The sequence below is a fragment of the Bos grunniens genome, chromosome 1 (genome assembly GCF_055505025.1).
Source record: "Bos grunniens cultivar Pamir isolate PY7600 chromosome 1, Bosgru_T2T1.0, whole genome shotgun sequence".
NCBI classification, from domain to species: Eukaryota; Metazoa; Chordata; class Mammalia; order Artiodactyla; family Bovidae; genus Bos; species Bos grunniens.
The window spans coordinates 31,191,595-31,210,088 of record NC_141165.1 but is presented as its reverse complement, the minus strand read 5'-3'; the positions used below and the strand labels follow the sequence as shown (position 1 = coordinate 31,210,088).

The 18,494-nt window shown below is 38.5% G+C and overlaps 1 protein-coding gene across 4 annotated transcripts in view; it reads right to left on the bottom strand.

The window, feature by feature from the left end:
• The window catches only part of PLS1 (plastin 1), a 127,780-nt gene that overhangs the window by 34,486 nt on the left and 74,800 nt on the right, over nt 1-18,494 (bottom strand). For all 4 annotated transcript variants that reach the window (XM_086383675.1, XM_086383768.1, XM_086383509.1 and 1 more), the window contains 4 exons: nt 16,725-16,888; nt 14,764-14,893; nt 7,968-8,100; nt 5,700-5,781 (listed from right to left, as the gene is read on the bottom strand). In XM_086383675.1, the coding sequence (XP_086239801.1) occupies nt 5,700-5,781; nt 7,968-8,100; nt 14,764-14,893; nt 16,725-16,888 (509 nt within the window). The remainder of the gene's footprint in view (nt 1-5,699; nt 5,782-7,967; nt 8,101-14,763; nt 14,894-16,724; nt 16,889-18,494) is intronic.

The window sequence follows — 18,494 nt, the reverse complement described above, 5'->3', positions numbered from 1 at the left end:
AATTAGAAAAATTCAGAGTTACCCTGGCTTTTAGCTACTTTTTTTATTCCCTTTGCAAATTTCTTCCCTAGAAATAACACATGCATAGTATGTAGCGATGACTTTTTTCCCAGTCACTTTTTCACCCTTTGGAAAGACACCATTTGCTACTAGGCACTGTTTTTGTGGCCATTTAATGGAAACAAATAATCAATACAGTCAGACTTTAAATTCACCAAAGTTAAGAAGCGATAATTTTAAGAGCTAGGGGATTTATTGTTGATTGTGTTTGATTTTCTTTGGGGAGAAAATAAAGATTGTCTTTTCCTGTTATATTTCTATAGTCCGTGTTAGGGTGGGGCCTCCCGTGTTTGTTTAAATTTTTATGTTTATTAGCCAGAAGCTACACAAAGGCTTACAAAGCAGAATAATTATTTCAGTGGCTTCTTCTTGCAGTATGCTGAAGCAATTTATCTTGCTCGGCTCCAAGTAAATGGCTGTGTCTCTTGGGGTTCAGTCAAGGGTAATTAAAGTAAGCACTTGCAATTAAATTATTTTGTAGTGGAATTAAGCAATGTTCATTTAAAATTCAGTTCTCCCAAAAGAAGGCAGAACCAGAGGATTCTTCAATATATTTACAACCTCAATAAATATGATAAATATGACAATCTTATTGGTAAATTTGAAATCTTTTCTATTCAGAAGATTATTTTCATATGTTTAATTATCTTAAATCAAATCAATTTAATTTTCAAGAGACAGCCTCTACCAATTCATGCTAGACCAGGAATATTTTTCTGTCTTCTTTTCCAAGAACATAAAGCATGTTTGCTCCAGTTGTGATTCCCCTGAATGTTGGGGAAGGAACCATACTGAAAGTGATTCCAGGAATAGTATTAATCTTACAGTGACACCTTACATTGACATCATGGTACTGTAGCCAAAAGAAATGTAATTTCACCAAACTGACTGTAACAACTAGTGAGAACCAAAATCTTCCACTGCTTCTCTCAGCCTGGACAGTGATAAGAAAGCCCCATCTTAACATGATTTTGCACTTATTTGTCTATCTTACTGGCATGATTTTACTCTTCTAGGAGAAGCAGCAGAGTATTTGTTCATTGCAGGCACTACTTCACTGAAGGCACTATCTTCACCACTACTGAAGATCTTCAGTGGAAAACATCAATAGACAGCTAATACTCTAAAGATTCTTTGACTCCCTCACCTTCAAACCTGTCCCTGCAATCTCCACCAGTCCTGACTGCTGTGTTGTGATCCTTACCTAGTCATCCATCCCCTCTCTTCCCCTTGCCCACCATGAAAGACCCAGCTTCAACTGCAATTCCAAATCTCTAGTTCCAACCTCAGCCTAAAGACACTGCCACAGGTTTGCAGGTGGTGTTTTCTCTTACTGCTGTAAGCAGTGAAACTCAGCTTTGTCATACCTACAAGTTATGTTGGTGACATGTGGACAACCAGCTTTTGATGTTAATTTTACTCAGAGATGTTGGTTTTACAAGTATTGCAAATGACTTACAAGTAATTGGCAAAAAATGGGTTGAAAATAAGGAGTGAAAATGTGCTTCCTCAAATAAATGGTAGTTTCTAATTGGTAAACACAATACCAACAAAGGTCAATATAGTCAAAGCTATGGTTTTTCCAGTAGTTATGTATGGATGTGAGAGTTGGACCATAAGAAAGCTGAGTGCTGAAGAACTGATGTTTTTTAACTGTGGTGTTGGAGAAGACTCTTGAGAGTCCCTTGGACTGTAAGGAGATCCAACCACTCAGTCCTAAAGAAAATCAATCCTGAATATTCATTTGAAGGACTGATGCTGAAGCTGAAACTCCAATACTTTTGCTACCTGATGCGAAGAACTGACTCACTGGAAAAAGACCCTGATGCTGGGAAAGATTGAAGGCAGGAGAAGGGGACAACAGAGGATGAGATGGTTGGATGGCATCACCAACTCGATGGACATAAGTTTGAGTAAGCTCCAGAAGTTGGTGATGGACAGGGAAGCCTGGTGTGCTGCAGTCCACGGGGTTGCAGAGTCGGACACAAATGAGCAACTGAACTGATGGACTGAACTGAAATACAATATTGCCCTACTGGTGATGAGGGACTAGAATGACTGCTATTGTCTGGAGTCAATTCTGAAAACTAAGAAGTAACAGGAGAACCCCACACATAGGTTCTTCTCCAAGTTCTGTCATGGACAACTGCCCATCATGCTCAGCCTTTCTTCCTGAAGACCTGTGTTGGTGGGGATAGAAAAGGACACTAGGGAAGCTCCAACAACTGAGACATTAGAGAAGTGCTTGTCCCTCCTTGTGTTTCAGTGTCTTAACCTGTAAAATAGGGTATCTTACCTTCCAGAGATATTAACAAAAGACTCAAGCAAACATGGCAGTTTTAACAGTCTCAAATAGGGACTGCAACTTTTCTCTCTTTTTATTCATTCCATCTTGCAAATTTTCATTGCCAATAAGGCTTCAATTCCAGATAGGTCCTCTTTTGTTAATTATTTTTTGGAGAGCTCTGTTATATATTTCTTGGGTCAGTAAGGACAAAGACATTATTTGTTATTCAGATTTCATTCTTATTTTACATACCATCACTTTTACTCCATTTGCAACATACAAATGAGATTTATGTTTTCCCTGCTTAAACTATAATTGAAATGAAGACTAACACATGTGTTTGTACATTTGTATACATATGTAAGGGTAAAGTATATACATACAACTTTGTATATATGTGAATATATCAATTACAATGGATGTTTTGCATTTATAAGGAACAGATTCAATCTCCTGTACCTACTCTTGCACTAGTTTCCTGACTTTTAGGTCCTTAAATCATTGACATCCATTTTTCAGACTTTTACCTAATTTTTTCCAATAATGATAAACAATCCAAAGAATGCAGCTCTGTAACACATTGGGTAGGAAGAGAGATAAGTCTCCAAGATCATACATGAATCCTGCTGTTAGCTACTTGATCGGTTCCTTTCCCTTGCTTTTACAGTCTCCGTATGTCATTTTCATCCTTTTATATTTCTCTCCTTTCATACATCTTGATACATCATAAACCTATCATCGTGAGGTGAAAAACTATACTATCACAATCTTTTACAAATGTATTAGGCTTCTTCAAGATAAAGTTTCATGGGAAACTGGTAGCTTTCTGGCAGATCTATTCCCAGAGCTCTAAAATTACTGAGTAAACAAAACTGATTTAACAATCACAGTAACACTTTGCCTCTTCCCAGAAGACTGTCTTTTCTCATTCTACGTTAGTACTCTTTTTCAAGCATCCTAAAGACCTAGACTATTAACCCTACTCATATTGGTAGAAGAATGCTACCTTTAAAAATAGAAATATTAAACAGTCCCTCAGACACATCCTACAGTTATTGCAAAATAGTTGCAGAACATTTTTTCTTTATTTTCTCCAAATGCATGACATGTAAGTATTAGAAGCAATATTTAAATTTGTAATAAATTAATTTAAAAATTAATTTATACAATAGTAAGAGATGTTGCAGTTCAGATTCAGGAACATAAAAAACTGTGTGACAAGTATCCTAAAAAGATAAATGTAAGTATTTTCAACAATGATAGGTATTAGATGATAGGTATTTCTTTCACATCTGACACAAGATGGGAAAGAAAATAAACTTCTGGCCATTACAGTCTGAAAGGAGCTTCTTCAAGAATAATAGTTTCTGCTAGGAACATGCAACATTACTGGAAAGTGAGGGTCAAGAAAGCCGTGTTAGTCAACAGCCAATTATATACTTCTTCAGGATAACAGGAAATGGGAGGAACCCTTAGTCTGAGACTAACCAAGTACCACTGCTCTAAAGGATGTAGCTTCCTTATAGAAGAGACTTAATAACCTTAGCAAAATCAAGAATTATACCCTGCCAATAGAAATGAAGGAAACAGCTTAGCAGTAGCTCATTTTTAATAGCCACAGCTGTGATTTGCATATTAACTAGTTGCTTATTACTACCACCTCAGGAGAGTGGCAGTATAGCATGATGATTAAAAGGATGGATACAGGGACTTCCCTGGCAGTCCAGAGGTTAAGACTCTGCACTTCCACTCAGGGAAAATGGGTTCCAATCCCTGGTATGGGAACTGAGATCCACACATGCAGCCAAAAAATAAAAATTAAATACATATAAACAAAAGAAACGCTGGACTGGAAGAACACAAGCTGGAATCAAGATTGCCGGGAAAAATATCAATAACCTCAGATATGCAGATGACACCACCCTTATGGCAGAAAGTGAAGAGGAACTAAAAAGCCTCTTGATAAAAGTGAAAGAGGAGAGTGAAAAAGTTGGCTTAAAGCTCAACATTCAGAAAACGAAGATCATGGCATCTGGTCCCATCACTTCATGGGAAATAGATGGGGAAACAGTGGAAACAGTGGCAGACTTTATTTTTGGGGGCTCCAAAATCACTGCAGATGGTGACTGCAGCCATGAAATTAAAAGACTCTTACTCCTTGGAAGGAAAGTTATGACCAACCTAAACAGCATATTTAAAAGCAGAGACATTACTTTACCAACAAAGGTTCGTCTAGTCAAGGCTATGGTTTTTCCTGTGGTCATGTATGGATGTGAGAGTTGGACTGTGAAGAAGCCTGAGTGCCGAAGAATTGATGCTTTTAAACTGTGGTGTTGGAGAAGACTCTTAAGAGTCCCTTGGACTGCAAGGAGATCCAACCAGTCCATTCTGAAGGAGATCAGCCCTGGGATTTCTTTGGAGGGAATGATGCTAAAGCTCAAACTCCAGTACTTTGGCCACCTCATGTGAAGAGTTGACTCATTGGAAAAGACTCTGATGCTGGGAGGGATTGGGGGCAGGAGGAGAAGGGGACAACAGAGGATGAGATGGCTGGATGGCATCACCAACTCGATGGACGTGAGTTTGAGTGAACTCTGGGAGTTGGTGATGGACAGGGAGGCCTGGCATGCTGCGATTCATGGGGTCGCAAAGAGTCGGACACGACTGAGCGACTGAACTGAACTGAACTGAACCAAAATTCCTTTAAGGATGGGCTCTGGAGCTAGACTACTGGGATCATGGCTCGTCCAATGTGTAACCTCTCAGTGCTTCAGTTTCCTCATCTTTAAAATCAGAGTATCTACTTTATTTTAAGGCCGTTGGGAGAAGTCACAGGGTAATTCATGTGGTGTGTTTAGGACAGTGTCTGATACCTAAAATGTACTTAATATAATATTCTCCTATTGAGCCAGAGATTTTAAGGGGAAAACTGTTGGTGACTATATATTCCTGAATTTTAACAAGATCTGAATGGAAAAGCTGACTACAAAACAGTTTGGTACAAAAAAATGGTTAAAATGTTGTGCAATGGTAAAAGATGTGGTAAAACCATGGAGTATTTTTATCTCAACCAACAAGAACACTAGCATCAAGCAAATATTCATTAATGAAAATAACAATTATAATAACTTAATCTGAATACTATTTTCTTAAGAAATTTCATCCAACATAGTCTGAATCTTAATTTCTTCATTAAAAAAATTCAGCTGAATTTTTACTTAGTAAAAATCTAGCTTTTATAGGAAACCAAAAGTAGGTTAAATGAATGGTTTTGCCTGGACCTAAAGATCAATTCATAAGGGATCCATGATCCTTACAGTAAGATGATTACCAGCAAAGGACAAATACTTACAGAAATAGTGAAGGGGGTGAGCTTTTTCTTATTAATGGCTCTTTCATCAATTGTATCTGGTTCAGATAAGTTGATCATTTTGCTAAAGAGAAAATGGGAATAAATCAGTTTAAGACACTCAGAAATGTTTTTAGTTTATTTTTGTAAGTAAACAATAAAGTTAAATTTTGAAAAGTAATAATCCATTTCTTTAAAATATACTTCATCTCAGGGATTTAATTTTAAAAACCTAAGAAATACTCCCTAATCTAAATCAAATTCATCATTCACTGTAATAGTAATCTTAGCATTTCTTCTAATTTTTTCAAAGTCTTGCATTATCTTTATGTGAATCTTGCTTTTATTTCATTTAATGATCATTGACATTCAGCAGCCTGAAATATAAAACAAAAAATCCTCAAGAAGTCAAATTTCATATAGTGGTCAACAGTGTTAAAATTACTGTTGTTGCAGAAAAATAAAGAGCAGAGACTTGACCAAAAATTTCAATAATTCACACATTTTAAAAGAAACTAACATAAATTTTACTTCTGTGTTTTAGAATACATTTTATATTATGAAACACAGATAAGAAAACACCCATTCAATTCATAATAGCAATTTACTCTGAAGGTTACAGGAAGAGATCTGAATTGTAGGTGGACTAAGATACAATTCTTGGGGTCACAAAGAGTCTGAGTGACTGAACTGAACTGAACTGAATGTCTTGAAAATTAATATCCCGTAATTGTGGGTAGTTTTTTCTTTTTAAGTAAACACACAGAAAAAAGACTGAGGAAATGTGTCAAAATATCAATAATAGCTTCTTATGGCTGTTAATATTCATGGTGGTTATTTTCTTCTTTGAACATTTTCTGTATTTTTATAAACTTAAAAAATAAAAGACATCTAGTTTTACAAAGAAGTATGCTGGGTCTTCAGTACACACAACCAAGCACAACAATAATGCCTTTAGAGAGTTTACAGTCTAGTAAGCAGAGACAGCCATTGGAGAAGACTCTTGAGAGTCCCTTGGACTGCAAGGAGATGCAACCAATCCATTCTAAAGGAGATCAGCCCTGGGTGTTCTTTGGAAGGAATGATGCTAAAGCTGAAATTCCAGTACTTTGGCTACCTCATGCGAAGAGTTGACTCATTGGAAAAGAATCTGATGCTGTGAGGGATTGGGGGCAGGAGGAGAAGGGGACAACAGAGGATGAGATGGCTGGATGGCATCACCAACTCGATGGACATGAGTCTGAGTGAACTCTGGGAGATGGTGATGGACAGGGAGGCCTGGCATGCTGCAATTCATGGGATCGCAAAGAGTTGGACACGACTAAGCGACTGAATTGAACTGAACTGAACTGAAGCAGAAACAGATTGCAAAGAGCCATGAATACAATACCGAATTAAAATATTAATCTGATTTAAGCACAAATGAGGTATATATTTCTATTACAGTTCCTCATGTTTCAGTTCTAGTCAATGATCTGCTGCTGCTGCTGCTAAGTCGCTTCAGTCATGTCCGACTCTGTGCGACCCCAGAGACGGCAGCCCACCAGGCTTCCCTGTCCCTGGGATTCTCCAGGCAAGAACACTGGAGTGGGTTGCCATTTCCTTCCCCAATGCATGAAAGTGAAAAGTGAAAGTGAAGTTGCTCAGTCATGTCCGACTCTTAGCGACCCCACGGACTGCAGCCTGCCAGGCTCCTCCGTCCACGGGATTTTCCAGACAAGAGTACTGGCGTGGGGTGACATTGCCTTAATCAACACTCCCTTATTGATAGATCAGATCAGATCAGTCGCTCAGTCGTGTCCGACTCTTTGCAACCCCATGAATCACAGCACGCCATATTGATACGTGAAGAAAAAAAAAATTCCGGGGAATTTCCTGGCAGTCCAGTGGTTTGGACTCAGAGCTTTCACTGCTGTGGCCTGGGTTCAGTCTCTGGTCAGGGAACTAAGATCCCATGTGCCACATGCAGCCAAAAAAAAAAAGAAAAAAGAAACCCTTTGAACATAATTAAATGCATTGGAGAGGTAAAGGTTTCCTGGCATAATTAAGAAAATAAATGAAAAAGATACCAAATAAGAGATTGCATTTGAAGGAAAATCTTGGAAAACATATTGTACTTAATTTTCTATGCAATATAAAAACTTCAAGAACTGTGTACTACTTGTTAACTAATTTCAAAAAACAGTGGACTCACTGAATTGTAGTTTTCATTGACTGCTCTTCAGTGGAGACAGTAAGAACACAGCTCCCTTAACCCAGCGCTCAACTCACCAAAGAAGGATACCATCAGCAAGTGATTTGAACAGACTGTCATCATTGGGGTTCATCGGTATGAGATGCTTACAGTCAGGGTCATTCTCCAGGGCTTTGTTTATCCAGTTAACAAAAGCCACTTTTTCTTCCTCTGAAAACAGAAAATCTTAGTTGCCATACCTCATTTCACCTACTGCACTACAAAAATATACTTTAAAATTTCTGTTCAAAAATAATAAATGCCAATTTTAAAAACTCTACTGAAACACTAAAGGGTTTAAGAGGGCTTAGGTTTAAGGAGAAAGAGGAATTCATTCCACTTTTTCATCGTATATTAGGGATGAGGAAGGCATATAGCTTAAATGAGCAAAATAAATATTTGGTTTGCTTCTAAAACTTTTCACATATATTTCTTCTGAGAATTAATGGATCAGGAACCAAACATCAGAGGTCAATTCATGCACACACATGCACGCATGTGCACACACACACACACACACACCCCCCAAGGGGAAAATGTAAGAAACAAATAACCACATCAATCAATTCCACCTGTCCCAGAAAAAAATTTTTCATAAAGTTGTGATCTGCAACTTACAACAGAATACTAATTTTAATTGAGTTATTTGAATGAATAAAATAGCTCCATTTCTGTGAAATTTCTATTATAAGGAAACTAACACATCTAAATACCAGTATGACTATCAGCCATCTTCATCCGCAACTTCTCAAGCTGTGGCTTCTAGCATGGGAATATTTATCTTTAGGCAGAAAAATATTGGTGGGCTATGCAGTGAAGAAAGTAGGAAGGAACTTAAAGGAAAATTGTTCTACTGTTTTATTATTATTCTGTAAGCATAAAAATGATTTAACAAAATCTGAAAGAAAATAATGCTCATTCCCATCACAAGGTAGCTGGACTTCCTGTTTATTGCCCTAATTCCTAGAACTAGGTAATTTTCCTAAAGGCATATTGGGCAGGTACTCTCAAAATTTAATGTATCACAATCAATCAATAAAGACATAAATATTTACTTTTGTACAGATCATTATCTGTCTTCTTATCTTCTTGCCTCATTATACATACCTCCTTAGGGACTTATCTTTAAATCAGTGGATTTAAAGGTTTAAAGTGGATTTAAATCAGTGGATTTAAAGATAAGAACAAGCTGGAATCAAGATTGCCGGGAGAAATATCAATAACCTCAGATGCAGATGACACCACCCTTATGGCAGAAAGTGAAGAGGAACTCAAAAGCCTCTTGATGAAAGGGAAAGTGGAGAGTGAAAAAGTTGGCTTAAAGCTCAACATTCAGAAAATGAAGATCATGGCATCCGGTCCCACCACTTCATGGGAAATAGATGGGGAAACAGTGGAAACAGTGTCAGACTTTATTTTTCTGGGCTCCAAAATCACTACAGATGGTGACTGCAGCCATGAAATTAAAAGACGCTTACTCCTTAGAAGGAAAGTTATGACCAACCTAGATAGCACATTGAAAAGCAGAGACATTACTTTGCCAACAAAGTTTCGTCTAGTCAAGGCTATGGTTTTTCCTGTGGTCGTGTATGGATGTGAGAGTTGGACTGTGAAGAAAGCTGAGTGCCAAAGAATTGATACTTTTGAACTGTGGTGTTGGAGAAGACTCTTGAGAGTCCCTTGGACTGCAAGGAGATCCAATCAGTCCATCCTAAAGGAGACCAGTCCTGGGTGTTCATTGGAAGGACTGATGGTGAGGCTGAAACTCCAGTACTTTGGCCACCTCATGCGAAGAGTTGACTCATTGGAAAAGACCCTGATGCTGGGAGGGACTGGGGACAGGAGGATAAGGGGATGACAGAGGATGAGATGGCTAGATGGCATCACCGACTCGATGCACCTGAGTTTGGGTGAACTCCAGGAGTTGGTGATGGACAGGGAAGCCTGGCGTGCTGCGATTTATGTGGTCACAAAGAATTGGACACGACTGAGCGACTGAACTGAACTGAAGATGTTATAACTCCCATCAAGGAATTTTTAAGGTAATGATAAAACAGATATATGAAGAAATACAATAAATGAACATACCACAAGAGAGATATAAGCAATGTTTCAAAGAATTTAAAGAAAGAAAAATTTCTCATTAGGTTGATCAACAAAAGGCTATTTATGGGGAAGGAACTATTTAAAAGGTACATTTTTAATAGGTATGAAAAAATGGGCAGGGAAAGGGAAAGAAATTATTATTTCTTTATAGTTGGACTGTAAAGAAAGCTGAGCACCAAAGAATTGATGCGCTTGAACTGTGATGTTGGAGAAGACTCTTAAGAGTCCCTTGGACTGCAAGGAGATCCAACCAGTCCATCCTAAAGGAAATCAGTCCTGAATATTCATTGGAAGGACTGATGTGAAGCTGAAACTCCAAAATTTTGGCCACCTGGTGCGAAGAACTGACTCATTAGAAAAGACTCTGATGCTGGGAAAGATTGAAGGCAAGAGAAGGGAATGACGGGATGAGATGGTTGGAAGGCATCACTGACTCAATGGACTTGAGTTTGAGTAAACTCGGGGAGTTGGTGATGGACAGGAAGGCCTGGCGTGCTGCAGTCCATGGGGTCACAAAGAGTCAGACATGACTGAGCAACTGAACTGAGCTGAACTGATAGGAATTAGAAATGAGATATCACTTCACAACGCCTGGATGGTTGTAATAAACAAAATTGACAACAACAAATGTTGTCGAGAATGGGAAGAAATTGGGAGTTTCATACATTGCTTGTGGGAATGTAAATGCTGTGGCCACTTTGGAAAACAGTTTGGTAGTTCTTTAAAATGTTAAACATAGAGTTAACAAATGACCACTCCTGGGTATATACCTTAGAGAATTCAAAGCATCAGATCAGATCAGATCAGTCGCTCAGTCGTGTCCGACTCTTTGAGACCCCATGAATTGCAGCACACCAGGCCTCCCTGTCCATCACCAACTCCCAGAGTTCACTGAGACTCACGTCCATCGAGTCAGTGATGCCATCCAGCCATCTCCTCCTCTGTCGTCCCCATCTCCTCTTGCCCCCAATCCCTCTCAGCATCAGAGTCTCTTCCAATGAGTCAACTCTTCGCATGAGGTGGCCAAAGTACTGGAGTTTCAGCTTTAGCATCAGTCCTTCCAAAGAAATCCCAGGGCTGATCTCCTTCAGAATGGACTGGTTGGATCTCCTTGCAGTCCAAGGGACTCTCAAGAGTCTTCTCCAACACCACAGTTCAAAAGCATCAATTCTTCGGTGCTCGGCCTTCTTCACAGTCAAACTCTCACATACATACATGACCACAGGAAAAACCATAGCCTTGACTAGACGGACCTTTGTTGGCAAAGGAATGTCTCTGCTTTTGAATATGCTATCTAGGTTGGTCATAACTTTCCTTCCAAAGAGTAAGTGTCTTTTAATTTCATGGCTGCAGTCACCATCTGTAGTAACTTTGGAGCCCCCAAAAATAAAGTCTGACATGTTTCCACTGTTTCCCCATCTATTTCCCATGAAGTGGTGGGACTGGATGCCATGATCTTTGTTTTCTGAATGTTGAGCTTTAAGCCAACTTTTTCACTCTCCTCTTTCACTTTCATCAAGAGGCTTTTGAGTTCCTCTTCACTTTCTGCCATAAGGGTGGTGTCATCTGCATATCTGAGGTTATTGATATTTCTCCCGGCAATCTTGATTCCAGCTTGTGTTTCTTCCAGTCCAGCGTTTCTCATGATGTACTCTGTATATAAGTTAAATAAACAGGGTGACAATATACAGCCTGTCCACATTTTTGTGTGGACATATTCAAAGCATATGTCCACACAAAAATGTGGACACAAGTGTTCACACAGTATTATTCATGATAGCCAAAAAGTGGAAACAACTCAAATGTCTATCAGCAGTTGAAAGGATAAACAAAACATGATATGAGCAACAGAACAAAAATGATTCAGCCATAAAAAAGAATGATGTACAATACATGCCACAACATGAATGATCCTTGAAAATATTCTGCTAGGGAAGAAGCCTGTCAAGTGAAAAGTCATTACTGTATAATTCCATTTCTATGAAATTTCCAGAATAGGCAAATCTATGGAAATAAAAAGTAGATTAATGGTCGCCCAAGGCTGGTGGGAGGGGGAAATGGGTAGTGATTGCTAACAAGCATGGGGTTTCCCTTTGGGGTAATGAAAGTGTCCTAAAATTACATGGTGCTGATATACTACAACTCTGTGAATATACTAAAAACTACAAAGATTCATGGTGTTTCAATTATGTCTCAACAAAGTTGTTCTTTTCTTTAAAGCAGTTAAATGTTCTGTGCATGTGTGAAAATCACTTTGGTTGTGTCCGACTCTGCAACTCTGTGGACTATGGCCCACCAGGCTCCTCTGTCCATGGGATTCTCCAGGCAAGACCACTGGAGTGGGTTGCCCTGACCTCCTCCAGGGGATCTTCCTGACCCAGTGATTGAATCCAAGTCTCTTACATTTCCTGCATTGGCTGGCAAGTTCTTTACCATTAGTGCACCTGGGAAGCCCCTAAATGTTCTGTGTTGGGCTTTAAATAATGGTTATGTGGGTGTATTCATATGTAAAAAAACCATCAAGACATATACTTAACAATAGGGCACTGTATGCACTTTACTCTGCATCTTATACCTCAATAAACAAGTAAAAAAAATCTATGGTGACAGAAAAGTGGACAGTTACGGCTAGAGGCGTGAGGGAGCCACTCAGGGCGAAGGAAATGTTAATGCTTTATATATATATATATATATATATATATATATATATATATATATATATATGCTTTGCATACATACATATGTATATGTTTTATATATGTATGCTATATATACATATATGTTATATATATATACATATACTTATATGTATATGCTATGTATAATCTCATTTTTTTTAATGTAGAATCTGGAGAACAGAACTGAAACTCATAGATACAGAGAGCAGACTGGTGGTTACAAGAAGCAAGGGGTGATGGAGAATGGAAGAAATCGGTGAATTTTTTTTATCTTAAATAAATTGGATTTAAAATTTTTTAAATGACCATATCTATGAACTGGTTACAGGTTCATTCATTTGGGTTACCTTTATAATCAGTAATGACTGCTAGAACCAACAAGATCAAAAAGAAATGTTTTAAATCAATGGAAAAATTACTCCTGTCTTTCATGTAGCTCTACCAGCCCAGAACCTCTCACTTCTTCTTCTCTTCCTCCCTTTCCTCACTTTCTCTTTTTCCTTCAATTTAAGGGAAAAAATCTGATTTTACTTTATTTAAAGTCCTTTAAGCAAGAAAATCTTTGTAATATGAAATGCTCAAAATGGTGTACATTTACTTTCATAGAGTTTCTAATAATTTACATATTATTAGACTTAAATAATCTAGAAATAATCCTGGTGAAGAAAATGTTACATGTTAATCTACTGGGCAGCTGCATGAATGTAGCTACAAGATGTGTACACATGTGAAAACTCACTGAACTATACACATAACGATTGCAGCAATTCGCTAAATGCATATTACACCTTAATAAAAAATGAAGATGCCATTTCATTAGAATGGACAGGCAGAAACAGAGCTAAAGAGTAAGTACCTTTCAGAAAAAGGAGGTAGGAGTTATAGACCACTGCCTTCACCACTGCACTTCCCTGGTGGGAAAAAGTTAGGAAAATATATACGGTGAGTAGAAGTGTGAGTGTATTATTAGAGGAAAATCCATTTAGAAAGCAAGAGAATCAAGAGGAGAATTAACAGATTCAGACCTCAAAGAAAGAAAGAGGGAAAAGTTAAAGTGAGTTTTTATCAAAAATTCCAAGAGTATAGTTCTAATTATGTCAACATGAACAAAAAGAACTTGGCCAAAGGATTTTAGGCATCTTGATCCTGAGAAGCAGGCTTAGCATGGGGCAAGCTGTCTCCTCTTCGGAGTCCATGTGACTTGGGATCTCCCACTGGGCAACGGTCCAGTGATTCTATCGGATCAAGCAAACCAGGTGCTGTGCTCTACTAGTTACTGAGTTGTCTGATAAAAGATGAATTGGGAATCTCAGCTCCTCCAAAATGGGGAGTCCTTCCAAACAACCTCTCCACCATCCCTAAAATTATAGGTCTAAACTAAACTCCGGAGAAGGCAATGGCACCCCAACTCCAGTACTCTTGCCTGGAAAATCCCATGGACGGAGGAGCCTGGTGGGCTGCAGTCCATGGGGTCACTAAGAGTCAGACATGACTGAGCGACTTCCCTTTCACTTTTCCCTTTCATGCATTGGAGAAGGAAATGGCAACCCACTCCAGTGTTCTTGCCTGGAGAATCCCAGGGACGGGGAAGCCTGGTGGGCTTCCGTCTATGGGGTCGCACAGAGTCGGACACGACTGAAGTGACTTAGCAGCAGCAGCAGCAACAAACTAAACTCATGTCACCAGTCAGGACGAAAAATCCACCCCAAGGTCATGATTAAACACATTCAATGCTGAAAATATAAACTCCTATTTTGCTGTTTCTAATCTCTTGTTCACTGTTTCTAACACACAGTAAACATTCACTTACTATTATCTATCTTAAATAATTCCAGGGTTTTTCATTCTGACACTTCTGAAATTATGATACATTTCAAATCTAATGGCACATTATAATTTAGTCTCATTATAAAACAATGGCTTATAAAACAATGGCATATAAAACAACAGTGTAAATTACAATAAATGGCATCTTAGATCCTGTGAAATACAGGACTTGTTGAATGAACCAGTGACTGAAAGATTAAATTTGGAGCAGGTGGTTGGTTACCTGAATAAGAATGCTGTGTGCCCTCACTGGAAATGGATGAAGTTCCTCCAATAGCAGTAATCCCTTCCCTCTTGTTAATTATTTTTCTGAATGTTTTGCTGATGTCTTTGCTTTTTAACTCTTGCATTAGCTGGAACGGGAGAGAAGTAAAATTGACCCTCGATTAGATAGCCATTAAAATCCTTGCTGTGTAAAAGATAGTTATTTATTTGGAATGACATAAAAATAAATACAAATCAGTTGTTCTTGCATTTATTGCTTGTGTAGGCAGATAACCCTCATGTCATTTTATAAAAACATGAAATGGAAAAAGGTTTGCACCACAACCTATAATTAAGCTCAAATTGTACAAATTGAAATTGTTCATCTAGACTTGCTGTGATCTCTCGTACTAACAACTAAAGGATAACTAAGTACATGATAAAGATTTTTAAATGTCTTAATGAAGATATTTTCCAATCTGAACAGCTTCAATGTATATGTTAAAGTCAAGGAGTCAGCATTTATAGGAAATTACACAGGCTTCAACAAGTGCCCTCTGCCAGGTCCTGTCACTGGCGACTCTGGAGCCCGGCTAGACTGAATTCAATCAGTTCTCCATGCAACAGCCAGAGTGAGTTTTAAACAATGCATATCTGATCATGTCAGTTCATACTCTATTCCTCCCACATCAACGGCTTCCTTTTGCTCTTAGATAAAAACAAAAAATTCTACAAGGGCCTGATTATCTGACCCTGACTCACTTGTCTAAACACATTCCTAGCCCTCAATATCTCAGCTCCAGCCACACTGATGCTTTTTTCCCCAAGTGCTTGAGAACATCTACTATCCCTAAAGCCACAGAGGCTCTACACATGCCATCACCTCAGCCCGTCTTGCAGTTACTTATTTTCCCCACCCACTCCTTTTATCTGTTTAACATCTTCCTTCAGACGGCAATTCTGTCTTCACAGCATTGGAGACAGTTCCATTTCACTGAATCTCTGTGCATTCTCTCATCTCCCCACCAAGTTCAATTCCTCCTACACAAACTTTCAAGCGACCTGTCTCGCTCTGTCAGAGCATGTATCAGTCATCTTTTACCTCTCTGTGAGATTCTGTCTTCCTCTCCACCTACAAACTTCATGAAAGCTGGGGCTACATCTCTTTTTGTTCATCACATTACTCGTAATACCAGAGTTCCTGGTATGAAAGGAGCTCAACGAATAAAGAATATAAAAGCAGACCATTACTATTTCCTAAACATCTGTTCACTTACATTAGTAAATAAACTATTTTATTAATTTTTGTACAAAAAGCACAGTCATGGTGCTGTTGATAGAAGGTAGTGACAGCCCTTGCTCAACTGCCAGCTGGCAACGGCAACTTAGTCATCTCTCTCAGCCTGAGAGGTTTAAAATACATGATACTCAGTATTTAGTTCTATTTTTCTTTTATTGGTGGAGTCATATATTATTTTGTATCTTGTTCAGTTCCCTGAGTCTCCAGGGAGTTTAATGATGAACCCAAAGCTGGTATCAAAATTCACCGGGTGGCATTTACAGAAACTGAACATATATAACTTATCACAAGAAAACGACCAGTTTCTAGGAGCTATATCTTCCAAATCTTAGCTATTTCAATTACAAAAATATTTCACTTCTCAAGACCAAGTACTAAGGTATGAAAATACTTTGCTTACAGAGACAGCCAATAACCATTTAAACTCAACTATAGTTTTAATACAGGATAAATGATTATTATCTAAACCTGACTTCAAATCCAACAATTTAAGAGTAACTTTTCCTTTGTTTTATGAATTATTTGTGGAAATTGCTGTTATTGTTACCATCATCATCCTTTAAAAGCAGTGTTTTTTCTGGTTTCTGAAGCCAGATTTAACCAAAGAAAGTAATGACATTACTAAAATTCTGCTCGAAGCAAACCCACCAGTAGCCAAGGAGAGGATTTAGATTACTTACCGATACAAACTCTTCGAAGCTGATTCTGCTATCTTTGTTGTTGTCAGCAACTGCTAGAATTTTCTCCACAATCTCACGCACCTTGTAGCCAGGCAGAGGAAGGCTTGCTTCCTTAAACAGGTCCTGGAGTTCATAGTCACTGACATACCCACTATTGTCAATATCTAAAAAGATAAATTATGAATGATCAGATCTCACTCATACTTTGTTGCAGATGTGCACTCAGGAGGCTGCTTGGGAGATTCACGGGCAGGCAGAGCCTTCCAGCTTTGTTTCGTAAGTGGCAGTAACCTTTTCTCCTGCATCTAAATTGTACAAGGTAAGCTAAATGCTTTATCAAAAAACTCATATTTCATGAACTTTGAAAGTGAAAGTGTTAGTCTCTCAGTCGTGTAGTACTCTTTGCGAACCCATGGACTGTAGCCTGCCAGTCTCCTCTGTCCATGGGATTTCCCAGGCAAGATTACTGGAGTGGGTAGCCATTCCCTTCCAGGGGATATTCTCAACCCAGGGATGGAACTCCAGTCTCCCGCATTGTGGGCATATTCTTAATGAACTTCACCCCCCACCCATAGACTCAGAGCTAGCATATATATTTTAAGTGTGTAATAAGAACACTGCACTGACAGCTGAAAACCTCAAGTGTGGCACATCTCTAAGTTACAAAGAATTAAGCATGGGGAGGTCTCAGATATCTAAGGCAAATACAGCAGCAACAGTCATAGAGGAACACCCACCCAGACTTTGACTTCTTCCTGGAACTTAACCAAATGGATCTGCAGGCCCCACCTTCCATACAAAATTCGTGCATCATGTAAAATACACATAAGGCACTTTTGTTCAACATTTCACTTGGTGGCAGTTCTGTTTCACTTGTCAATAATTCATTGCTTCCTCATTATGTATTTATGATATCATTATGTAGGCTGAATCATGTTTGATGTCATTTTGAGATTAAGTGTTCAAGAAATAATTTCACACCTACATTTGGATTTATGGAAATAGGTTTCTGGGCGTTTTCATGTCATCACTGATATAACCTTCCCTGGGTTTTCCCAAGAGACTGGATTATCAGTTCTTGACACAGAAGAAAGGCAACATTAAACACTTGTGGCCAGAGTTGGCAAAAGGGCTTAGGATTGATTGGTTAGTTGCCTGGATCCACCTTGTACTGGCTCTCTTCACTCATCTGGTAGTAGTTACTTTGCTTCCTATGTCTCTTTTTCCTCTCAGTAAAAGAGCTGTCATCACTATTAAGTGAATGAATGATAAGACAGAAATTTCTTTTAAACTCTCAAACACAAGTTTTAGAATTAATACTGTTCAGAATGGTGGAAATTTAAACTAGAATCTACCAAGAACCAAAACAGTGCTGTGATCTCCAAAGGAAGCTAAATTGCATGATTTTGCAATAATTGCTTTCTTTGAATTTAGAGTAAAATCTCATTACTTAGTACATCACCAGTTCAGAATTGCTTCCTATAATTCTGAAATAGACAAACAGACGAGGCAGACTCAGTGCCTAACAGCACTGTGGCGAGGAGTATTTAAACAAGATCATGAAAAAGTTATGTGCTAACCATCACACTAAACTAACATTAAGAGTTGGGCTCTGAAGATGGACACATCTGTGTGCTTAAATGCCAGCTCCTTCCCTACAACCTCTGTGGGTTGGGTATGATGTAACAAGAAATAATAGATACCACTTAATGAGCACATATTCTGGGTCAAGTGATTAGTTAAGAACTTGAGGGCTTCCCTGGTGGTTCA